Source organism: Cheilinus undulatus, linkage group 7 (assembly GCF_018320785.1).
Source record: "Cheilinus undulatus linkage group 7, ASM1832078v1, whole genome shotgun sequence".
NCBI classification, from domain to species: Eukaryota; Metazoa; Chordata; class Actinopteri; order Labriformes; family Labridae; genus Cheilinus; species Cheilinus undulatus.
The window spans coordinates 6850630-6877242 of record NC_054871.1 but is presented as its reverse complement, the minus strand read 5'-3'; the positions used below and the strand labels follow the sequence as shown (position 1 = coordinate 6877242).

Genomic DNA, 26613 nt, shown 5'->3' with positions numbered 1-26613 from the left:
CCTATAGTCCATGCTGTACATGTTTCAAAATTTTTACACGTTACACATTTTTTTGCATGGCGGTGCACGGGGTTAGCACTGTCCCCTCACAGCAAGAAGGTCGCTGGTACGCTTCCTGGTCAGGGCCTTTCTGTGCAGAGTTTGCATGTTCTCACGTGCACGTGTGGGTTCTCTACGGGTACTTCGCCTTCCTCCCACCACCAAAAACATGCTCACTAGGTTAACTGGTGACTCTAAATTGGCCGTAGATGTGAGTGTCAATGTGAGCGTGCCTGGTTGTCTGTCTCTATATGTCAGCCCTGCACTTGACTGCTGACCAGTCCAGGGTGTACCCTGCCTCTCACCCAGTGACAGCTGGGATAGGCCCCAGCCCCCCCGTGATGCCCAACAGGACAAGCGGTATAGAAAATGGATGGATGGATGGATAGACATTTTTACATGCTAGTGCAAACACAGAGGAGAAAATTACTAAAAATATCAGCATGTCTATGTGTAATTTTTCAGTACCTGTTCCTTCGTACAGATTCTTGTAGAAAGGTTTCAGTATTTTCTCGTAGCTGATGGCGGTCTGTGTGTAGTTCCTTCGTAGAGCCGTCCAGGTTTCCTCCAGTCGACTGATCTGCGGAGAAAATTCATGTGTCAGTACATTTCTTTAACTACAACTAAACCTACTATTTTGTAAATTCTGTTTTTCCATGAGTGTAACAGTGCGTTTTTCTGTCTTACCTGTGGCAGGTCCAGAGCTTTCATCAAGGCCGTGAACGCGAACAGATCGCCCACGTTGTCCTTGAGCTCCAAAGCGACCAGGATGATCCGGTTTAAGGTTGAGGCACGCTCCTCCAAACTGCCCGTACATCCCAGAATATCCACAGCAACGCCTACCGCCATGGTGTGGTGCCTGGAAGACAGAAGAGAGGAGGATTACATGAAACAGAACCAACAGCTGTGTCCTGGTTTTGCTTTTAATCAGACCTTTAGCTGCTGTTTAGAAAGCACTGAACACAGTCCTAAAGTCAAAAAGGATGGTTAGGAGAGGTCTGGGACACTCAGATCAGACTTCAAACTACTTCCAACATCCTGTTAGTGCTCACAAGGGTATTAATGATCTTTGGACGGAGCCAGCAGAGCTGTTTCCTCTTCCAGTGTCCATGCTAGGATAAGCTAAGCTACTGCATTAATCAAACTGAACTTTAAGCCAAAAAGCTTTATCATTTACCCAGAGTCCTCATGTAATTCCTTTAGAAGCTGAGTCAGAGCTCTGAACAAGGATTGGGATGTTCCTCTCTCTGTGTCAGTGATGCAGCATTTGTTCCCTCATATGTTTGTGTTCATGGATGATAAGTGTGTGACGTGTGTGATATTTACCTTTCCATGAGGTCCAGCCTCAGTTGCCGTCCATGCGGCAGAGTCACCAACTCCAGACCGGAGGCCACGCCCATCTGACCTTTGAGCTCCGGAGTCACGCCAAGGATCCTTGCAACCTGTTTATAAAAAAAGCTTTGTATTACATCAACCTTTTAAATCAACTCCCATTCTGTCCATCCACTATATTGGTAAGGTGTTTTACAGCTTTAGTGTGGTTATTATCCTGCGTCATGAGGTTATTTTAGTGCGTCAGACGGGACAAAAATCTGATTCTGTGGTTCAATCAGAGAGGATTTATGAGAACAACAGCAGTAAACATGCTTACTTCCAAATTATTTTGGATCAGTGCTTTTTTGTGGCACAGATTTTTGCATAAATGCCTTTTAGATCTAAAACTTACAAACTGAGATTGACCTAAATGTTGATTGATTGTCGAGTATTATGATGAATGAGTATGCTAACTGGAGAGGAGGTTTTCAACAGGCCTTATTCAGTAACTGCTTTAGGAGAAATTTTCAATTAAAACCCACGTGCACAGTTTTTAAAAAGGTTCTGACAATCACCAAGTTTAATGGTCTGATCTATTATTAGCTAGGAACAAAATCTAAGAACACTCCAGATCACTCTTTGGCACATTTGAGCATTGATATTACTCAGTAAGACTATTAATATTGCACAGATGAGCACTCAGATATGCAAAGTTAAGAAAGACATTGCAACATATTATTATAAATGATATTATTGAATGATATTTTTATGTATTTTCATATATATAGGGCACTTCAGGTTTATCAAGTAATATGCACAATACATGACTTAGATACGGTTGATTTTAATCTAACCATGTAACGTTGGATCATAACTGCAAAATAATAATGAATATAAACTTAGCATGTTCGGATATATTTCTTTTGGCTGTCAGCATTAATGCATTAATCATGGTCTGATTATGGTCCATAATTATTGCATTTATTTTCTTTAACTGCAATTAATCACAAGCTTTAAGCATGCTTTTGGTTAAGCCACTGCAGCGTCTCCCAGCAGCCACATTTAAGTAAAATAATTCCCCGACAACACCTTAAAGTCTCTTTTCACAAAAAACAAAACAAAAACAAAACAAAAAAAAAAAAACAAAAACAAAACACAACTTAAAGACAGTTCAGTGGACAAGTCACATTAGCCTGGAGTTATCAAACATTTACCTTTTTCCATGCTTAAGTTCACAAACTAATCTACCTGAAGTTCCCTATTTTCTTCAAAATAAAAGCATGTATCCAAACAGGAAGCCAGTTAGCTTTAGTTCAAGATGACAAAAATCCAGATGAAACAAAAACAGTGTTAAACGCAAAAGTAAAATTTGAAAAGGAGACTGCCTGCCCCGGGCTGCCTGCGTACACGAGGCGCGCCTTTACCACAAAGCCATCTGCTCCAATCACTCCCATTCTAATCAAATTTTGTGGTTGCACAGCACACTCTAGTCCGTCTCCAACATGTCCAAAAAGCACCACTCTACTCTGCTCTGCACCAGATCTATTCTGAGTGCCAGCCACTGCTAAAATATGTCAATCCACTGAAGGCATGGACAAAGAAAAGTTCCCTCTTGAGGTGGAAAACTACAGGATTTATCTGAAAGCACACATCCATTCTAGAAAACATGAACCTTCTTAATGTGCTCATCCATGGTAGAGGCAAAACAATCTAAGAGAAGTATCAAAACAGCAAATCAGTTTCATAAAGACAAAGCTGTCTGCTCAAAATAATCTGCTATTTTTATGCAAACTCGTCGTCCTCCTGCGATCTTGTAATCTCTCATCTCCAGCTGCAAGTGGAGTATGTGGGACTTTGTGTGATTGTATAACAGTGTACTTTAATTTGGACATGTTTGCTGTGTTTGCACTCAGCCCTGCAGTCTCATGCCCTTATATGGGCATGGAGGAAGCATTCCTTTATGCTAATTAGGAAAAATGTGCACAAGCTTGGAACTTATGAGCATGTGGCATTCATCAGTTTGAGAACACAGGTGTGAACCATCCAGCAGTAAAACAGTTCATTAATCTGCCGCAACTTTCTTCATAAAACTTTTGAAAAAAAAAAAAAAATAGATTTAAGAAAATTCATAAGAAGATATTAGTGAATGAGGCCCGTTGAGTGCTGATGTGAGAACACAACTAGGACTTTACGCCATAGATATTACTTTGTCTTGGCTTGGTGCCCTGCATTGGTGCTGACATGGTGAGGCCAAGGGGGCTACTCCAGTCCCACCCAGCTAGATTTTATAGTAGAATGAAATGAAACTCTGCTTTTAAAGTGTCTGAACGCAGCTGTGCTTTCCCAGTGTCAGTGACAGCAGCAAAATGAGGAACTGACTTGTTTTAGAGGTTGTTTTTTGTGTACCTGACAGTCGGCCAGCAGCAGGTGTCGTGCGATGCTGTGATGGTTGTGTTTCAGCAGCAGCTCCTTGGATCTCTTCAGCACCACCATCTCCAGAGGTTTGTTCTCTGGAGGAAGAAGCCGAGTTTTGAACTCTGCCGGCCGAAACCCAGACTCCGTCTCCACGATCGGCCGCTGGAAGCTGCTCCTCTTAATCTCCTTACTCTTTTCTTCCTCCTCCTCCTCTCTCCCAGCATCCTCCTCCTCTTCCTCGCTGGTGTTTTCTAAAGCAGCGATGGCGTGATGGTACGAGCTTCTGTCCAGTCCTCTCCTTCCTTCTGACTCCTTCTCCTCCCCTTCCTCCTCCTCCTCTCTCCCTCCTTCCCCCTCTCTCCTCAGTCGCTCCACGTAGCCGCTTAGAGGAGAATGAAGGTGCAAAGCGTTGTCTGTGACGGGGTTTGGCGAGTTTGACTCCAGTGGGCTGCAGGTCATTGGGTCTGAAGGACTCGGCTGCAGACGTTCAGTCCATCCTGGGTCTGGACTGTGGCTCACTTCAGCAGGAGAGGAGACAGAGGCGGACGAGCTGAGGGAGTCTGAAGAGAAGAGATGATGCTGGAACTTCTGGGGTTTGACTGGAGGAACAGGAGGAGCTGTGGATTAAAAATGCACATCAATTTTAACCGAAGACTGTAAAAACAGGGATGTAGCTCACTGAAATCACCCATTGTATGTTTGCCTTCAGATAAAACTTAAATATGTAAGGTGTCTGGAAGAAGTGATTATGTAACTTGAAAATATTAAGCTTAAGATCAAATGAACATTAATCACTTCTGATTTGGTAATTTGTTCTAAAATGTTGTTTCCAGGGTATAAAAATGTCAGATTTACCCTCTCTAGAGAAACAGACTGTGCTGATATTTTACAAAGAGATTTTCTGAGTTATCTGAATTATCAATAATCATTTATTTTTTCATTTCTAGTGCCACTTTTGACTCCTTATAGGAGGTAAACAGGTCGGTTGTATGCATCCAAAAAGGCATTGATCTGCTGGTTTTAAAAAAGCTTTTAGTACAGCTATCTAGGTCTTCTTTTTAATTTAATTTTTGGCTTTTTGCCTTTATTTTAAGGGTATGGGATAGAGAATAGCATAGGAAATCAGGGAGCGAGAGTAGGGGAGTGGGGAAAGAGTCACAGTTTGGACTTAAACCTTTGCTGCCCCCTTGGAAAAGTGGCCTCCATATATGAGGTACGACGTAACCACTATGCCAGCTCCACCCTGACTCCATGGGTCCTGATGACTGCCCAAAGAAGAGAGACTAAACTATAAAGATAAAAAGTTTACCTGCACTCTTCCAAATGTCCCCACATGAGGAGTCCAGAAGAGGAGCAGCCAGCCGTGAGCAGGTGGAGGAGGAGTCAGAGAGGCTGGAGGAGCTGGAGGGAGGGAGTAGCGGCTGCAGGCACGGAGACCGAGGCAGCCGAGACAGCGGTACTTTACTGGGTTTAGGAGGAGGCTTAGGACACAGCTGGCTGTCAGAGCCACGGATGGCCTGGCCTAAAAACACAGAGAGAAAAACTTTCATCACATTATGGAACTATACGTTCTGGTCTTTGTTTTTGGTATGAAATATTTCAAAATTTGGTATTAACAGAGACAAAACGAGAGGGTTCCATCTGTTCCCCTTTTGTAATATTTTTGTTGTTAATCCCAAACGTATAAAAAGTAATACAATAAACCAATAATTTACTTTTCTGGATAACAATCAGACCAAAGTCTACACCAAAGCCTGTGAGGACAGGGGGGTGAATTTAATTTCCCTTTCACATGCAAACAATGACAGGAGGGTAATAAAATGAATGTCTACATCTGCATGAACATTAGAACAAGAACATTAGATTCTGATTTTCTAGTCAACCAACCTGCCAGAGGCTCTGCAGATCTCCGAGCCACAGAGGGACTCAACACTGGCTCACTACCCGTCCGAAAGACTGGGGACTTTGGGCTGGGACTCGGCAGGAGAGGGTCTGGAGACATCTGGGGCTGAGGTTTGGATCCTGGAGGGGAGGAGCAGAGGATATGAAACAAAACAGATGAATTAAAATAAATGAAAAGGGCATGAAAACAAACCAAAAACTCTATATTAAAAAAACAGAGGAAGGTGAGAGTAGAGGAAGGATCAGAAATGGCAAAACTTTATCAAATTAGTCTGAAGCTCCTTTTTGTTATTGAGATGTATTTATGATATGAATAAAGTTGTAAATAGAAGTTGCATACAGCATAAAAACGAAAGAATAAAAGCATCACTGTGCTTAAAAACACACCAAAAACAGGTATCTATAAATACCAGAGATAAACAACAAAATGTAAGGATGGCCTGCAGCCTGACTGCAGGAATGAGATGAAATGAACTGAACAAAGCATTGCACAGCTTTGACAATTCTTCAAGGCATCAAAAAAATCTTGCACACAGAAAACAAAAATAATCTTGCTCTACTTTTACAACTGTGCAGACTTTGTCTCAGTGAGGGGGAAAGCACAGGAAAAATATTTTGGTGGATTACTGAGTTTCATTCAAGGTGCATATGCAAGCAAGTAACACAAACAAATGCCTGAGAATATCTTAGTTAAGAGTAAAAACACAGGCACCATCAAATATTTATAGCATGCATGCTGTAGAGGTTTTCAAAGGAAGCCCTAAAGGGCCATATATTCACATATATATTATTTACTCCTTTTTCCTGTCTGATTTTTCATAATCTTGACTTTTTGTCATTTTATGAAGACAACACTGGTTTTCTCATGATGTTATCACAAGATAATGTTTGTTTTCCTTTGATAATGAGTTGATTTATCCAGTTACCATGAAGAAAATTGATTAAACAATATATGTAAATACATGGCCCTTTAGGGCTTCCATAGTTTGCAGACCTTAATAGGATAGCTTTCGTATCACCAACTAATACGAAATACAGCACCTAAAAGAAGTATTCCTCCCCTTGGATATTTTACCCTTTTATTTTTATCATTCATGGTCAATATAATTTGGCTTTTTTGGCAGTTAAAAAAAACCTCTTTGATGCCAAAGTAAAAAAAATACAGATTTCTGCAAAGTAAGGTCAATTTAAATAAAAATATGTAAGGTAAAACATGTGAATGCATAAATATTCAATCCCTTCTAGTCAGTATTTAGTTGATGGCTGAGGAAAGGTCTCAATCAGGCTGCACAGGGATCAGGCTTGAACAGCCCTTCTCAGGTCCAGCCACAAAGTCTCTATTGGATTGACATCTGGGCTTTAATTTGGCCAACATTCACCTCATTGACTTTAAGCCATTTCTGTGTAGCTTTCGCTGTACACTTCAGATCATTATCCTGCTGGAAAATAAATCTCCTAAGCCATAGTTCTCTTGCAGACTGAATAAGATTATCCTCCAGGATTTTTCTATGCTTTGCCGCATTAATTTTACCCTCTTCCTTTAAGCCTAACAGAGTTGGCTGCTGAGAAGCATCCCCACAGCATGATGCTGCCACCACTGTGCATCACAGTGGGGATGGTGTGTTTGAAGTAATGTGCAGTGTTTGGTGTCTGCAAACAAAGCAGACGGAGTGTTCTTTTGTCTTCATGGTGTAATGGTAGCCAGGAATACTGATTAACCAGTAACTGGACCTTCCAGACACAGGTGTCTACAATCTTGTGAGACACATCCACTCCACTCAGGTGACCCCCATGTCACTAATTGTGAGACTACTAGCACCAATTGGCTTGACCTCAGTTGATTAGACCACCATCGTTAGGCTCTATAACGCCACTTTAGACGGCAACAGGTGACATCAGACTACATCCAGGTAGTTTATGAGGATGTATAGTCGACTTTAAGAATCTCTCTCCTACTCACCAAGAGGCAGGTAGCTCTCTGACTGATGAGCCTTGAGCGGGCGTCTCCTCTCCTGGACCTGATTCAGACTTGCTGGTTGGCTGCCGCAGCGATCCTTCAGCCTGCGAGGAAGCAGAATACAAATACAAATATTCATATTCATAAAAGAGAAGTTGAAATTGAAGGTATAAGGATTAGTATAAAAATAGAGAAGATTGTTTTTTTTTTCAAGTTAAAGTCTAATAATGCTTTCTCCTTCTCTAAAATAAACCCCTCTTTCCTTAACCACACATTTGTCTTTTCCTGCTCCCACTCCTTCCTCAGATGGATATGGACTCCATACATCACACTTAAAGTACTCTTATGCAGCGTGAAATAACACACTTTCTTTATTTACACAGAATAAATATGGACTGTGTTGTATATAAGATGTTCAACATGAATGATGAATAGAAATAGCTCAAGGCTGCATGTTAAAAGAGGAGGAAGAGGTTTGAGTTGTGATTTCATTCTTCCACAAAGTGAGAGGAAGAGAAAACAAACAGAGAGGATGGCTGAGTGAAGGTTGGTCTCCATTCTTTTAAATATATATCAGACGGTATATTTGGTCTGCAGCCACTTCCTACTTTTAGGAGAATATTTTTATTTAGTTGTGAATGATTTTTTACAATATCTAACAAGCTGTACATGTTGAATTAACAGACACTCATTATTCCCTCCGCTGATGAACTCTTATTTGTTGGTTTTGAAACTTTGCGTTTGTTTTCTTGTCAGTATAAACATTACCGACCTGAGCTGGCTGCCTCGGCTTGTGCCGTTCTCCCTGCAATGCGTGGCGTCCTGCACGTTTTGCGTGTTGTCGTGCGTGTGTCCGTTTGAGATGTTGAGGCTGAGGCGCTTCTGGCTCCGCTTCTCCTGAGCCATAAGCCCCGCCTCCCTGTGATTACTGGACAGCCCGTACTTTTCCTCTAAGCAGCGCAGAGGCAGCGCTCTGTTGATTGGCTGGAAGATAATAGCGCCGACCACCTGGAATTAACAGAAAAAAATGATGAGCTTTAACTTGCAACACAGTTAACCCAAATATTTTTATTCAACAGAGAAGAAATAGGTCAAAACTTACAAAAAGGTCCATTTTTAAATTACTGTAAAGATTGATGCCAGCTATGAAGGTGGTTAAGGATTTCTATTTTAGATTTTTATTAAATTAAAACAACTTTTAAAGTCAAGCTGTGCTATGAGATATATTAGGTATACATGATAAACAAAACTTTGAAATTAAATTAACATGCGTGACTCAAAAGTGCCAAAAAGGTAAAGCCAACTTTAAACTCTTTGCGGTTTGATGTAGGACATTTCATATTTAGCAATCACCATCCATACAGGAAACATCATCGAAACAGGTAAACTGAACATACTACAGAGCAGAAACTTCTTTAATTTTTCTTTGTATATATGCACATCAACCACACAGCCAGCCTGCACATTATCCAATAGGTCCTCAACTTACATATTTTACTCATTAACCTCAAATCAAATTTAAAAAATGACATTTTACCATAAAAACTTTAGAAGTTGAAAGTTTGATTGATCTTTTAGTCTGACAACAACCTCCTTCAAGGTTTCATATCACTAAAGATCTTAACTACCAAAGGCAGAAATTGCACAACTGAATCAACAAAGACATTTTTACTGGGCAAAAGAAGTTGCCCATTTGACAAACTAGTTCCACATTTGCACATTCTTCCATGTATCCTTTGAATATTTTTTCATGCAAACAGCTAACGTGTTAAATAAATGTCCAAACCCACCTGTGACACAGGTTTCCTGTTGCCGACGTAGTATCTAATAAGTGCTGGGACGCTGTCAAAGCCTTCTCTGTCCAGACGATACTCCACTCTGGAGTAAGCCTCGTTCAACATCACCACCTGAAGAAGAAATGAGAAAAATAGAGTTAGTTATTGTTAAAACTTTTATCTATTATCTAAAAAAAATCAGACATGTCTTTTTTACCATTTTCTTCATGGGGAGGAAAGTCATTGACTCTCTTAATAATCTGATTTTTTTACTATTTTAGATTTAAATTTGTACATCTGATGTTATCTACATTTACCAGTGATAGTTTTTACTCTCCAGACTTTAAATGAATGTTGTCGTCTCCTCTGATCATCTCTGAAGTGTAAAACAGTTTGATTTGACTGATTAACTTGATGGAGGATACGTTGAGTGAGTTGGTTAACAAGCTGGCTAATTCAAACATAAAGTGTTGAGTAAATAAGGCTATTTAACTGCACGGATGCTACAGATTGTTCCAAACTGTTCTCAGAAGCATAGGTTTTTCATGTAATTAGTGTAAAATGCTGGATCACCTGTATTTAATAAAAGAAAGAGAAAAAACTCCTTCTGATTTGCCCTCTTTACATCACATCTCTGATTTTAAAGGTGGCCTTACCTTCTTGTTGATTTTAAAGTGCTGAGCAGCGTTTCTCCACTGACACGTCAGAACGTAACTTCCTGGACTCGACAGTGAATCACGGATCAGGAAATCCCCGTCACGCTGCACCAAGTTTTCTGCAACCTGGAGGAACACAGGGTTACATACGGGTGAACACAAACACACAAAAACACACACGCTTGGACAAATGGAGGCACACAGTGTTTGTTTACAGGCCAAACATTTCATTAAAGCTTAGAATGGCAGGCTGTTGAACTGTTACAGTCTGAATTCAGCTCAGATGACTTACAACGATTATGTAAGACATTAGGTTATCTAAAGACAAAACTTCAAAAGGTATCTATATGGAAAGACTAAATAATTTAATTATTTTTCCAGTGAGTGTGCACGTTTTTGAGTCATTTACCTTTAAGGTTGCAGTGTAGCCTAACCCAGTGTTTCTCATCTATTTTTCTTTGGAGCCCCCCTGCAAATGTACCTAACAAAAGCGGAGCCCCCCCCCCAGGACCCAAGAGAGAAGAAAAAGTGACACACTGCCATCAAAAATCCAATTTAAGAAGAAGAAGCTTTAATCTGAAACCACCCAGTCAGAGAATGACTGGACCAATCAGTGTCATTTGAGGAGAAAGAGATGGTAGCTATGGGTTTAATTTAGCCATAGTGCAAATCTGTTAACCACCCTGGCGAAGAGTTTAACGTGCATGCAGCTATTGCAGGAGTTTGATCTGAACTGGTCAATATTTCTTATTGAAAGATGAGCAAAGAACCCCGCTGGCAGCTTTTGTTGGTGGAAAAGATGTTCTAGCTTTTCTGCAAAGCAGCCTCAACAAGAGCTTGATTTACCTACTGGCTCCACTGATAGTTAACAATAACACTGGGTGCCTGTTGAGCTTGCCTTATGAAGTTTCACTCCTTAGAGTAGCACAAATATAGTACGCTATGCAGTCTTAATTTTGGCAGCTATTTTTAATTTTAGTTTTAGTTTTCGTCTTGAAATGAAATTCATTTTAGTTTTAGTCACATTTTAGTCATTTCTACCCTTTATAGTTTTAGTCGACGAAAACTCAAAGCGTTTTAGTCCAGTTTTAGTCCTTAAAAAGTCCTCACATTTTAGTCTTTACCTTTAATCCAAGCATTTATTCTCTTACCTAAATCTGGTACCAAATCATGGTAGTGTGTTCTCTGCACCCTGCTAAACCTGGGGTCCCTGCTTTCTACAGCTGAGAGGCAGAAGAGCTACAGATGCATTGCATTTTGACAGATTTACCCACAGTGGAGAAATATCACTGATTTTGAATGTCTGACAAAAACTAAATTACATTTTAGTCTAATTTTAGTCATTTTGACAAAAACTAAACTTAGTTTTTACTCTAAAACTTTAGCGTTAATCATCACAGATCTACTTCTGTTAGTCTTAGACTAGTTTTTGTTATGGAAAGAAAAAGCTGTCGACGAATAGTTTTAGTCAGAGTTTTAGTCAACGAAATTAACACTGATGCTATGATTGGCCCTTAATGAATCTGACTGACAGAAACTTTGTACAACTTCAAAGTTTTTAAAGGGTCTTTTCCCCAGAGGGTCTACCCTTCCCAAAAACACACAACATTTGTGAAGAATTAGTTCTAAAAAGCTAGTTTGTCATGATCGCATTTTTAACATTGGTATATAATTAGGCTTTTTAACTGCTTGGTGTCTAAAACAAGCAATTAGAGTGCCATAATAGGTATTTTTCACTATTTTCTGACATCATACCTCAACTGAGAAAATTATTCAAACATGAAGATGATCTTTCATGGAAATTTTAGCCCTTAAATATGTGATTTGTGATCTCTGTTAGCATATTTAGCATTGTATATTGTTGATCAGTCATGAAGTTTTCATTATAGCTTGCAAGCTCAAATCAAAAAGCACTTCATTATCGCACCAAGGATGTCATATGTTGGTACGCACTAATGCTTTTACACAAACAGAGTTCCTAAAAGATAAAGTTTGATTTGATGAATAGGTCAAAATAAACTTTGTAGACATAAATTCTCTGTTGTTACATAATAGGTTTGGTTGATCTATACTAGTTTAAACACAGTGTCTACTTCACTGAATCAAAACACAATAAAACCAGAGCTGTGTGAGGCATACAACTCACAAAACCTGACCGAGATTTAAAGAGAAAACAAACAGGCTAATAAAGCTTCTCTATCTTTGTGTCTATTTCAGTCTTGTTTAATATACGGCCTCTTTACACTCTCTCACAGAGTCACAGACTTTAATTAAGTGAGTGTTTGTTTAGGACATAATAGTAGTTTAGTTTAGCCAGAGGAAGCAGCTTATTAAAAATGATTACATCTCAGAGCGGACTTTCAGAGGGAACACACAATCTCCCTCTCATATATACAGCACAGAGAGCTTTTCATACCCTGACCTTACGCTATAACCCCGCTCTGCTGCTGAGGCCAATATTTAAGCTCTAATCTCTCTGAAAGCATGTGTGTGCAGTTGGCCTAATAATAGGTGATCTGGTTCAACAAGTTTTTAACCGGGCTTTAAAGGGAGGGACTCATGACTCAGATTTGTGTGAGTGTTACCTGTCTGGGTATGGCTCCGTGGTACCACGCGTGGCTCCGTGGCTCCTCACAGTTCATCTTCAGCTCCTCTTCCAGCTCTCTGCGGAGTTTCTCTGACGGACAGTCCAGGATGAACTGATCTCTGGAGAACTGTGATGAAAAAACACAAAAAACAATAGCTCAACACGGTGTTCAACATTTATGGAAAAACAGACATAAGCACTTAATTTAACTGGCCATATTCACCTACATATGGATGAACATATGTAGGTGTATGCATGCAATAGTTGAGTTTTTACTGATATCTTGATTAGTCTCTTTTTTGTCTCATAGAAAGGTGAGGTCCCTTGCGTAAGCCTGATGGCTTCTTGACCTCTCCTGACACTTTTTTAAAATATGTTTCTGATTTTATGTAATCATATATGTGTGCAAATTAAATAAATAATAAAAAAAAGAAAACAAATAGTACTGCTTTGTGTTGTATGTTATTGGATCGAATCATAATGTATCCTGTATCTAGACATTAACATATCCTATCGTATTGTATCGTATTGTATAGTAATATATCATAATGTATCATTCCTTACTAGAAGTATATATTTTTGTAATGTATTGAATCTTGTAATCAGGTATTTTATCATATCGTATTGTAATGTCACGTAAAGTTTCATATCTTATTGTATCTTATCTAATCGTTATTACGTAACATATTGTATTGTAAGATATTGTAACATAACATAACGGGATGCATTGTATCTCATTTCGTATCTGATCATAGTGTATCCTATTGTAACATAAATAACATAACATATTGTAACCTATTGTAATGAAACACACTGTATCACAGTATGTGTTCATACCATATCGTACTGTAACATAGCGTAATGTAACGTAACGTTATGTTACATATATTGAGTCATATCACATCTTAACATATCCTATAGTAATGTATTCTTTCCAATAAAATGTAATGTAACTTAAAGTAATGCAATGTAATCTAATGTAATATATTTTTATCCTTTCCTATCCTATCCTATCATAACAATATGTACTTCATTGCATCCTATCCTTTCGCATCGCAATGTAAAATCACATAGAGTAACATTATTTAATGTACATTTATGCTATCCTATCCCATTCTAACATTATGTACTTCATCCCATCCTATCCAATCATATTGCAATGTAAAATGACACAGCGTACTGTTATGTAACGTATATTATCCTGTCCTATCCCATTCTAACACTATGTACTTCATCGTGTCCTATGCTATCGTAGTATCTTTTTCAGTATTGTATCTGTTCATTCTACATGGTATCATGTTGTGAAATATTGGATCATACTGTTATGTTTCTTTCAGTAATGCATCTTATGGCATTTTATGGTTTCACATTATGTCTTCATAATGAGAGGCCTGTAGCAATGTTTCGGGGATATGACTATGTCTCAATTATGCCTCTTCCTGTTATTCATGAATTGCTTCCCACACCCCTCACTCCCAGCCCTTTTGCTCTTTTTCTTTCTTTTCTCCTATCTGTAGAACCTAAGGGGGTTTGCTGTCCCCTGGAACTACGATGGATCCCATAAGCCTCCCCAAACGCCAACAAGACAGTAAACTAAACTGATTCAGAATAATCATCCCAATATCACTGACCTCTTACATTATAATCATATCATTTTGTATGGTGTCATTTAGTATCCCATAATGCCATATCATATTATGAGCAATCCTGTAATCCCCACCTGGCTTGGGAACCTGCAATAATCATAAAAGTTACACCACAAAACAAACAGTGATGAGGTCGAGCTCAGAGGGATGGCAAATATTACACCTAAAACACCACAGCGACCACAGAACAGTAAACATAGGTTGATCCAAGGTAACAGGTAAAGAAGCTAAAGGTCAAAAAGATGAAAATATACAGGAGATTTATGTGAATCTGTGACAAAAATGAAAGCAAGGCCTCGTTTCAGTTCTCAACTTCCGGAGACTTCTCATAAGAAGTTAAATTTACTTTGTGGGCTTTGAGATGATTCACAGCATTTAGTTTTATTCTGCAGATTTCCACAGCTCTTATTAAACACTAACATCACAACATGTGCATGAAGCTTCAGGTTTAAAGGACAGTAATAAAAACACTTGATATAGCTGCAGAGCTTATCTATTTTTTTCTTTATTGTATCAAATGTTCAATAAGCAGACTAGATTCAACATTTTATATACTCCATTGTCCTCATTTAATGAGCTATTTTCTTAGTTTTCTCAATCTTAACTTATTTGTCTCATATTCTTAGAGTTAGAAACGGCCAATACAAACAAAGAAATAGGCTTAACTTTCCTCATTAATAAGCAGTCTGATTTGTTCTCTAGATCACTGAATAATCGCTTTAAAACAAAATACAGAAATGAAAAACAGCTGAAGTTTACATGAGAAAAGGAAGTAGATCAAATGTAAGGATGCATCTTTAATTAGAGCTTTGGTAACACTGTTAGAACTAATGAAATACATTAATTGCTTAAACCTCTTAAATATGATTTCAAATCAACTCATCAGTGCAGTTTGCATCAATTAACAGCTGCAATTTAACAACATGATGATGCAGAAAACATCTAAAACATGTTTTTTGCATGCTTGGTTGATTAAAAAGCTTGTTAAAACGCTGATAATAAAAATAAAAGTCACCATAAACCAGTAGCAATGAGACTCATGGTGAAGAAACACATCCATTACAGTCTCACAGAGCTCTATAATCTGTAATTCGACAACATCGAATCATAACAAGAGCCAGTAATAACAAACCAAAGTGACTGAAGGTCAGTCAAACATAGAATTAAGGAGTTTTACTACTAACGCTGAAAGACAACTCTAATTTAACACCTGAACATGATCAATTATTGATCTGTCAGTCTGACATCAGCACGAGGAGAAAAATTACAGAAAAGAGAAGTGAAGGACAGAGATCTTTGACAGGATGCACACTCAGCACAACCACTTGCACCAAACACACACCTGAGCACACACACTTACATGACAGCTGCTTGGCCGCTGCATCGCTCCGTCTTTCTCCTTCTCCTTTAAGCACACACTACACAGCAAACACATACACTCATTGTTTTTACTCTCTAATACTGTCTAAATTTTTCATCCTAACTCTCTTTCTCCAGCATATTCACACTCTCTCTGTCTGTCTGTCCGTCTGTGATTTTCCTCTCCTGTCTTTCCACTCGCTGCCTCCTTGTGTGATATGATCAACCTGACCCCACCCAACTGCCCGGACCTGCCTCCACACACACCCTCACCTGACGTACGTAAACACACACACTGAAGTGACGCACACGCCTCTGTGAACTTTCCTTGACTAGCTGGCTGATGAAACGTTCACATACATGCAGTCAGAAAAATCAATAAAGTAGTTACAATTTCCATGCATGACCAATTTGCACATGGGAAATTTACACTTGCTTTTCTTATTTTGGCACTATATGTACTTTTAATCACCCTTTTGCCCTAACTTATCATAAGGATAGCTATTTTTTTCTTGACCTCTATATTCAGTAATCCTCAGAAGTAGTGAGACAGATGCTAGGATAGGTCATCTATACCACAGCTACTTTTAAGAAAGCCTGACCTAAAAGGCCACCTTGGGGCATATGTGCACCATATTTAGAGCTTTTGCATGCTTTACTTTGCCATTAGAAAGCTTCATTGTTTGGTACCATTCTTTGAATACAACACGTACATGCTCTTCCACCTGCAACACTGTGAAACCAAGGTCAAACTACTTACAGGACAATCATAGCTGTAGCATTTCAGGACCCACCAACCACAAATATCTGTCATTTCACCTCATGTATCATAAACAACATTCAAGCACATCAGACATTTCATAACCTCCCAACAGAAAGTCGAGCATGATTGATTTTTGTCCTGACTTCTTCAATTTGCTCTGTAACATCAGTAATGTTCACCGCAGCAGTTATAAATGTAAACAAACCAAATGATATAGCAAAAGAGTGGTGCTGTGAGGTGAACTGGTCGCCAGTCAATCACAGGCATATAGAGTCACCTATTAACCTAAAGAACATGTTTTTGGTGGTGGGAGGAAGCCAGAGTACCCAGGAGAGAACCCATGCATGCACGGGGAGAACATGCAAAATCCGCACAGAAAGGGCCTGACCGGGAAGCGAACCAGAGACCTTCTTGCTGTGAGGCAAGAGCGCTGCTGTGCAGCCCTTTTTGATCTCATGAGTGTGAACCTAGATTGGTTCTTCATGTAACATGAGTGCACTTTGCTGTCTCTCATGGGCCCCTGCAGACTTGAGCAGTGCAGCCCACCCATCTTTGCCAGTCTGCACTATGCTGCCCTCATGGTAAGATAATTTTTAATAAGCTCTGCTAAAAGTATTTTAAATAAATTTCCTTTTTCTTTTTAATTTATCAATGAGAATCTCTAAAATCAATATCAAACATTTATGTGCAGACATTGATTAACATGCCATTAACATAGCACCTGTTCCTGAGTAAAATAACTCAGGACCGCCATCTAAAACAACTAAAAACTGAAAAAAAAGAGGAGGTCCAGACTTTCCATTGACTACATGAACCTAGGTAGTTTCTGGCTTACACAGCAAAGGTCAGCAGTGTTTACCAAGAGACTGATTCTACATCACATCAAAAAGTTTCTGTTTAAATGCTCTATATTTTAAACATCTTCCTTTAATAAATAACCCAATAGGAGATTCAGATTTGTCTGTTTGTTTGTAGATGTCCAAAGAAGCCTCTTACTACTTTGAGTAAACTTTTAAAGGCCTTTTACTTGAGTAAATTTAAATAGCAGTCATTCTTTGGACCTAAATTTCAACGCTGATTGTGCACAAAAAATAAATATCCACAAGATTTACCACCATAATGTGGAAAAATCCTTCATAAATTCATGTTTTCATGCAGCCCTCTTAAATGTGTTGACTGGGCATTGCAACCGAAACATGCGTGCTCAAAAGAGCACAAAGACTTCAGGAGGATGACTCTCCTGTAGGTGCTAGATGCATGGTTCTGTCATATCATTATGGGGATGTTTAGCTGCAACCCTGTTGTAGTTTTCCAGCTTGAAGTCATTAATAACAGGTCTACATGCCTGACCCTGGTGCTGCTAAAATCAGCTGCTTAATGTGATGAATCTCTGAAAAAATTTGTCTGCAAAAATGAGGGTTGTTTATAGAGTGTTTCATCGAAAATGTTCACTGAAGACAAGGTTAAGGATAGACTGAGCTCATGGCAAAAAAGAGAGATGACAAAAACACAAACACTCATTTAAAGGAAATCCTAGAGCAATGTAGAAAATATTCCCATAAGAAACCCCATGAAACTGAAACCTCTCGTTGTCTCTGTATCTCTGTCATATTTTGTGAGTCTGTGTAAAGTCATTAGAATAGACCCCTCTGCCCTCAGCCTCCATGACTCCATACATGACAGGAAGTCAGCGTATCAGGTTACAGCGTCCACTCAGAAAACAACACGTCATAATGCACATCCATCGATTTCACTCTATGGATCAGACCCTATATGTACAATATTACAGCAAAACGACTTAGTCATTACAAAATCTATATACATAATATTTTCTACTTTAATTCAAACAAACAGCACACTAAAATTCACAGAAATAGGAAATTAGAATTTAATCATTATTTTCTGTATGTTAAGCCTTTTCTGTATGTTAAGTGTCTGCTGCTGGTTTATGATCAGTTCATAAATTCTCCTTTTAAAGCTTGTTTTAGACTCAACACACTATAGTGCCAAAAGTATTCGCTCACCTGCCTTGACTCGCATATGAATATAAGTGACATCCCATTCTTAATCCATAGGGTTTAATATGACGTTGGTCCACCCTTTGCAGTTATAACAGCTTCAACTCTGCTGGGAAGGCTTTCCACAAGGTTTAGGAGTGAGTTTATGGGAACTTTTGACCATTCTTCGAGAAGCGCATTTGTGAGGTCACACGCTGATGTTGGACGAGAAGGCCTGGCTCTCAGTCTCCGCTCTAATTCATCCCAAAGGTGTTCTATCAGGTTGAGGTCAGGACTCTGTGCAGGCCAGTCAAGTTCATCCACACCAAACTCTCTCATCCATGTCTTTATGGACCTTGCTTTGTGCACTGGTGCACAGTCATGTTGGAACAGGAAGGGGCCATCCCCAAACTGTTCCCACAAAGTTGGGAGCATGGAATTGTCCAAAATCTCTGGGTATGCTGAAGCATTCAGAGTTCCTTTCACTGGAACTAAGGGGCCAAGCCCAGCTCTGAAAAACAAGCCTACACCATAATCCCCCCTCCACCAAACTTTACACTTGGCACAATGCAGTCAGACAAGTACCATTCTCCTGGCAACCACAAAAACCCAGATTCGTCCATCAGATTGCCAGATGGAGAAGCACGATTCTTCATTACAGAGAAGGTGTCTCCACTACTCTAGAGTCCAGTGGCGGCGTGCTTTACACCACTGCATCCAACGCTTTGCATTGCACTTGGTGATGTATGGCTTGGATGCAGCTGCTCGGCCATGGAAACCCATTCCATGAAGCTCTCTACGTACTGTTCTTGAGCTAATCTGAAGGCCACATGAAGTTTGGAGATCTGTAGCAATTGACTCTGCAGAAAGTTAGCGACCTCTGTGCACCATGCACCTCAGCATCCGCTCCGTCATTTTACGTGTCCTACCACTTCGTGGCTGAGTTGCTGTCATTCCCAATCACTTCCACTTTGTTATAATACCACTGACAGGTGACTGTGGAATATTTAGGAGCGAGGAAATTTCACCACTGGATTTGTTGCACAGGTGGCATCACAGTACCACGCTGGAAATCACTGAGATTCTTTCACAAATGTTTGTAGAAACAGTCTGCATGCCTAGGTGCTTGATTTTATATACCTGTGGCCATGGAAGTGATTGGAACACCTGATTTCAATTATTTGGATGGGTGAGTGAATACTTTTGGCAACATAGTGTATTTTTGTGCAGTTTTATTGCTGGAACACCTGAATTTTACCTCCTAGGATCATACAACTATCAAACCTTATCTCATTGTACCTTAAGCTACATCTTCTTTTCAGAATAGCTCTGAAATGTGGAAAAATAAATATTAAATGCAAAGTTTTAATGTTTCTTATACTTTGAATTTGTGTATCCTGAGCAAAGCTCATGCAGAAGGGTCCAAGTGATACTGATAATACCCCTTATTTTTATGGGAGATTTTTAAATAGTATTTTCTTTTGCACAGCTCCACTCATTTTGCATCATCATACTTACATTTTCTTTCCCAAATCATCACTGTGGCACCTCCCTGACCATCAGAGGCAGTTTTGGGGGTATCAGTGTCATGCATGCTCCATAATCATTGATAATTTTCAAAAGGCTGAGCATGAGAGGCTGAATTTCATCTAGCTTTTTGTTTTAAGTATATTTCATGTTTTTGGTGCTCTGCCTGTGCAGCATGTTTTTCCTGCTGTGCCTGCAAACTCAAACTGAACTAGATCAAGTTAAAGAAAAAAGACGGTAATAAACATGTTTATCTTACTTGTAACAGAGCTCCAATAAACAACACATGCTGTATTTTTTCCATTAAGTTCTGTTATTGATTACAGTCACTTCTGAGATTGTATTTTATTACAACAATCATAATAAAATGCTTTTACATCTGCAACCACACTGCCAGCAGGACTAATGAACAGAGCAGAACCAGAGAAGGATGGATAGCAGAGAGGAAGAAGGAGAGGAATGTTAATGTAAAAGCAGAGAGAGAGAGAGAATGGATGGTTAATGTATATAAATAATCATAAAGAGAGAGGGAGAGTGGAGGAAAGAGGAAAGAGAGGAAAGGAGTGAGAGGAAAGAGGAAGAGAGAGGATGGAGATGTTGAACGAGAGCATTTTTATGACTGTCCTTTAATAAGACCCCGCAATATGATGTCATCCTCAGAGAACAGCTGCATTTATACAGTCTACCATGAGTCTGTGGACCAGAAGAGACTCTGATACCTCACATGACTGCACTGACACTTTCTCCTCCATCCTGGCCCCCTTTACTCTCTAATTCCTTCTTTCTTTTCAAATTCTAACAAATGTATGAGTTTCTAGCTGACTGGTAAAGGTGTAAAGTTAAGCAGTGTGATAACTACGATTTTATCACACTGCCCTATCATTTAAGTAGCAGAGGATTTTTATATTTCTGAGTATAGTTTTTAACATTAAAAGTGGCAAAAAATAAGTGAAAACAAACCACTTCAACCTAAGCAGGATAAAATCCTAAGACATGCACTACTGTACACTAGAGGTTATAGCCCTAAACCAGTCTGATGTGGCCCCCAGATTTAAACTGGGTTGGGCCAGGATCCCTGCCCCTATCCTTGGTCCCGAGCTGAAATGGGTTTAAAGGGAGTCAAAGACATCCTGTCAGACATGGCAGCATATCTATACTTAAACCTAGATTTGTGAGTTTTTGTCAGTGTTCCTGAGTTTTTCTTCTTCTTCTCTAGAACTACTTCCTCAGTTTAGTAACTGACATGCCAGATAAACAGTTTCATATATTCTTTGCATAGATATATTTCACATTCATCTGAAAAACCTCCCATATAAAGCATTTGGGAACTGCAGGACATTCAAAAAATTCTTGTTAGTTGATTGGATGAATGTTCTGTCACATTCATTACAGGCCAATCAGAGCAATAAGACAAAATGAGGTTGCATGGATGTGCAGCTTTAAGTACAACTTAACCCCACCCGTAGCTACTTTGTTCTCCTCAAATGACGCTGATTGGCCAGACCCATCTTTGAGTTTGGCACAATCAGTGCAGATTGGAGCTTTGCAAGGCGGATTTACCTGATGACAGACAAGGATTCTGGCAAATCCACCTGCTTTGCAGGGTTATCAGCGCACACCCACTGCACAAACAAGACAGGCTGCCAAGGTCTGCTGGTCACTGTTAATACATGCTGAAAAACTTCACTCCAACTGGTTTATTCACTAAACATCCAACAGTGATTCCATTAAACATATGTTTCTGATATAATATGGGAGAAAAGCTGAGAAAAACCTGCTCTACTCCTCCAGCAAACAGTAATATGGTACGTGCCAGGGGGTGAGCGAGGAAGAGAGAGTGTGGTGCACCACTATGCCTCCACTCATCACATGTTTTAATGCAGCTCAGTTTACCAATGAAGCCAAGCTAAGCTGCCTGATGATCTCTGAAGTGCATTCAGTTTATAATGAGCCTTGCTGCTCTTCTTATTATCAGCAATAATGATCCATGTCTTGTGGTCATTAGGAAATCATCTGAACAAATTTCTGTCTTTAAAGTAGCTCAGAAATATAGTATGAATCCTTAAATAGAAAAACTTTTAAAAAGCTCAGGTTTAAAATCAGACTCTGTGTACAGTTAATGGGATGCATGAAATGGGAATGTGCATGGGTTCGGATGGGTCAGGCTGGAGCTTTTAGACCTGATCGAAACTCTACTGCATGTGCAGCCACTATCGCAACCCATTGTGATCTGGCATGATTAAGATTTGGTTTTGTTTGATTCAGTAAGGTTTGGTATAGTCTGGTATGATCAACCCTGATTTTGCTTGCCAACTCTACCCTTGCTTGCTAAAGATATAAGCCTGCAGTGAATCTAACTCCTGCCAAAAAAAACAGGACAGAAAGAAGTGGTTATTTTTATATTTTTACTAACTTTTGACAGTGAAAATGCTAATAACTGCATGTCATACTACACTGAACTCAAGTGGGCTACTTGGTGAACTGGTCCAAGGTGTACCCCATCTCCCGCCTAGTGACTGCAGGGTTTGGCTCTAGCACTCTAACTCCAAACAAGGCAGGCAGCATAGTTCATAGATGGATATGCTCTGTTCTGCCCACAGTGAATACTAAACGGCTACTTATAGAGAGTACTTATCTACCTTATCATCGTTAAAGCTGAATTATTCCCACCATAGGGCAAATATTTTGTTCATCAGGCAGCAGCATAAATCTCCTGCATATGTTTGCATAAATATGATTGTTATTGTTATCAAACTGAGGACAGAGCTGTTGTGCATGTTGTCCACTCTCACCTCCACTCTGCCATGCCATTAAAACAATTCCTCACTCAGCATTAGAGCTGCAGCTTTCAGACCGACACAAACAAAAGGGCATTGTTTGAAAGGATTTCAGCCGGGATGTGATTTTCTTCGGATTACCTGGATTTTACACAGGAGCAGAATTTTTTTTTTCTAACTCTGTAAAGATTTCTGGCACTGTGAGAGTTGAAAACCAGGACACGGTGAGTCCGTTAATGTTGGGTGTTGACCAATCAGGAGCAGCGGGCAGCTCTGTGTATAAGCTGCTTGTCTGGTGAGTTCAGTAAGGTGAAAACTAATAACCTTTTAGCATTATAAATCTGATTCTTCATCATGTCAAACACACGTATACACCCACATACTAATCCTCATCTTGTCTAAATCCTCTGTGTGCTGTATGATAATGTGAGAGCTGAAAGAAGGCCTGATTTATAGATGACACCACTGACCTACAGCTGATGTCCAACATCCTCTATAATCTGAGAATCTGCAGGATGAGATCAAGCTAAAGAGCTTTACAGCAAGGAAGAAATACTATAACAATGGTTGGATGCCTGGCTGTAGTGGAGTTAAAAGGAAACATACAGTATTGGCCCAATTAGGATGTTCTTCTGAGTCGATAAAAGCCGGTATCAAACAATCACTAAAGTGCTTTCCTAAGAAATTTCTGCAAAAGCAAGAAAGCTCAAACAATAAAGAATAAATCTTTTGAGTCATATCATTGATTTTTACATTGTCCCATCATTTTCTATGCTGATTCAGTTCTGACTCATCTCGCATGTGACGTCTTTGCAGGGACTTTAATGGGTTTACAAGCAGTGCTGTGCAGCATGATGCATCATGCATTTACGGTGCAGTGTTAAATCACTTTTAGGGGGATTGCATGCACTTCAATCGTAATGTCTACATGCAGTTAAGAACAGTCAAATGATTGTGTTAGTCTGACGAAAGCTGGACTTTTAAAATCCACGTAGACAAGAGGTGACATCCTCCAGTCGTGTTGTTGATAAGGTGGTTGATGAGCTTGTTTATGGCCAAAATCTCATTGGTTGGATGATCACACAGGGAGAGAGAGAGAGCTGCTGCAAGCAAAGGAAGAGGGAAGGTGTGCACAGGTGGGTGATCAAGAAGGGCAGCAAAGCAACAAATGCAGCTAATCCAGATGTTATTGTTGATTATTCCACAGCGGCTAGGCTCCTATAAACTTGAAAATAGCTACTCTAGCTACTACAGTGGTGTTGCCAGAGCTGCTCCACTCGGTCACAGCCTCTTCTCCTGCAAACTGTGGTCAGAAAATCTGTCTTATTAAGACGTAGCAGAGCATCAGAAGCGGTGAAGTTAGCCAGAACTGTCACAATAAGCCTTGCGTTACTCGTGAGTTGAGAGGCAAAAGGTGGGGACTCAATCCTGCACTGAGGACTGTAACCTTTGCATATGGGTGCCAGCTTTAACAACAGAACTAAACCAGCATGGTCTCCCACGTTTTCAAATCAGCTAAAATCAACTAGTGTGGGTCAGCTCCATGCAAAAATTCTACTAAACTGAAGACCGCAGCTGCATGCAGTTGCAACAGATTGCCACGTACATATTGTGGCATTTAGTAGGGCTGAACGATTTGGGAAAACAATTGAATTGCAATTTTTTGGACCCAACATTGCGATTGCAATTTAACATATGATTATTCTTCAGGTTCCTCATTTGACAAATGTACAAGGCTATTTTCCTGAAAAACGTATATCAAATCGCCCAAAATCTACAAATAAATGTTCCAAATTTCTAAGAAAATAACTAAGAGTTATAAAAGTGCCCCCCACCCAAAAAAAATTCAAGACATTTCTCAAATTTTCATGAAATTACCTAAAAGTTTCAAAGCTTATTCCCCCAAACTTCCAAATGAACTTCCAAATAAATGTTAAAAAATATTGGAAAAACTGTTAAATTAAAATTTTAATAAATTCAATAAATTAATAAATTAATTAAAAATTGCTGGAATTTCCCCTTTTGGGACTAATAAAGGAATATCTTTAAATTTTCTAAACAAATTTCCAAAGAAATTTAAATGAAATTCCCCAAATTTTACAAATAAGTTCATCAATTTTTCAAGAAGATACTTTAAATTTTCAAGGCAACACCCCCCCCCCCCCCAAATAAATTCAAATCAAATTCCTTAAAATGTCAAAATACATTTCTCAAATTTCCACAAAAATATCTTAAAATATCATGAGCAAATTTCCCCCGAAAATTCAAGTCAGTCTAACAAAAATGTGTTATTGCAATTATTTTGTCCTATACTGCAAATTTGAATTGCGATGAAGACAGTGATGATTTTATAGACTTCGTATTTTAAAGACAAAAATATACAAAAACAAGGAAAGTAGGAACTTTTGTCAATTATTTGAGAAAATATTTGCACTTGAATGTTTGCATGATGTGTAGAGCAAAACACCTCTGCCTCAAAAATATATAAAACTGGTATTTCACAACACATTTCAGGTCAAAGAAATATTGCACCCTCTGCGATTTGAAAATTGTAGTAGGTCATATTGCGATTTAATCTACATTTCGATTAATTGCTCAGCCCTAGCACCTAGGGTGTGTAATGATCATCAACCAAAACACAAACTGATAAAATGAATATGCATGTTGCAGCTTTTGCAGCTTCTCTTCTTAGCTTTTCAGCTAAAAAGTTTTTGCTCAAGTTTCACTCAAGATCAGATATCATGAAATTATAAGAAAAAAAAGGTCCAAATGAGGAAATGTTCCAAGTATTTTGTGTTAACTTAAAAGTGATTTATCTTTGTTTTTTCCCACATACTTTTTCTACTGACCCCAAGTGTCCAAAGTTTAATGACTAAAAATGTATTTTTTCCGGTTTTGCTGTGCAGAGATCAAATGCTTTTTCAAAAGGGTCATCATCTTCATTATCCTCATCATCATCATCATTAAAATACAGACAGTCTGTTGTTTATCTGGTATTTCCTCCTCTCGCTCTCTGTCTCATATCTATGCAGAACTCTGCTTCTCTCCCTGTCTCTCTTTATTATACAGTACGCATCTATCCAGCTGCCACATCAACTCCAGGTGAAGTTTGGAAAAATCATGACTTGAATGCAAAGTGTCAAAAGTGCAGCAGAAACTTTTGAAAACACCTCCAGCGAGAAAAGAGAGAAACTTTCAGATGCTATTTGATTATTCAGCAGGAACTTTTCTCTGCACCACAGGAGAGTTTATGACATTTTCTGCAGCACTGAAGGAGCTCAAGATGATTTTATTTTCTCTATTTTACCCTAAAAATCTGATAATAAGTAAGGTCAAGCCCAGGAGTTTCACTCAAATTTGATAAGATGAGGAGTCAAAGCTGAGGGAGGCTGATGAGAGCTGATAGCTACGACTGTTTTGATGTCAGGATCTCCGAATCTCGGCTTCTTGAGGTCTCCACCTTTCCTGTTTATATGCTGGTAACTGCTGCTTCTTCCTGTTAAGGCCTCAGGGAATGGACTGGTCAGTGAAGAATAGCTGGAGAGCGATGATGGTTGTAATAATTAGTGCTGTATAGAGGTAAGTTGGTATCTGTTTCTGTAACGTCTGTAGCAGCTGGTGTTGTATTAGCAAGATGGTCTCTTCTTAAGCACAACCTTGTCTAAAGGTAAAGTGAATCTCTGAGCTTCTCCTCTTTCTTACACTGGTTTCAGTTCTCTTAATTACTGTCTCCTTAGCCCTCACTCCAATGTTAAATAGAAAGTAATATCTGACATGCCATGTAAAGGATCTTCCCAAAGTTATCTGAACAGAGATGATGCTTTATTAATAAATCACCCACAGATTGGACACTGCAGCAGAGCAGATTTTAATGAACCTTCAGAATATTAACAGAGGTC

The 26613-nt window shown here is 39.2% G+C and overlaps 1 protein-coding gene across 3 annotated transcripts in view; it reads right to left on the bottom strand.

Annotated features, from left to right (window-relative positions):
• The window catches only part of bcar3 (BCAR3 adaptor protein, NSP family member), an 80589-nt gene that overhangs the window by 4537 nt on the left and 49439 nt on the right, over positions 1-26613 (bottom strand). For 2 of the 3 annotated variants that reach the window (XM_041792169.1, XM_041792170.1), the window contains 11 exons: positions 12644-12772; positions 10059-10184; positions 9418-9534; positions 8400-8635; positions 7631-7731; positions 5656-5790; positions 5078-5290; positions 3760-4385; positions 1366-1481; positions 727-898; positions 508-619 (listed from right to left, as the gene is read on the bottom strand). In XM_041792169.1, coding sequence (XP_041648103.1) covers positions 508-619; positions 727-898; positions 1366-1481; positions 3760-4385; positions 5078-5290; positions 5656-5790; positions 7631-7731; positions 8400-8635; positions 9418-9534; positions 10059-10184; positions 12644-12772 — 2083 coding nt within the window. Of the gene's footprint in view, positions 1-507; positions 620-726; positions 899-1365; positions 1482-3759; positions 4386-5077; positions 5291-5655; positions 5791-7630; positions 7732-8399; positions 8636-9417; positions 9535-10058; positions 10185-12643; positions 12773-15651; positions 15750-26613 lie in introns of those variants that run through there. The other variant, XM_041792171.1, reaches the window with a different exon arrangement.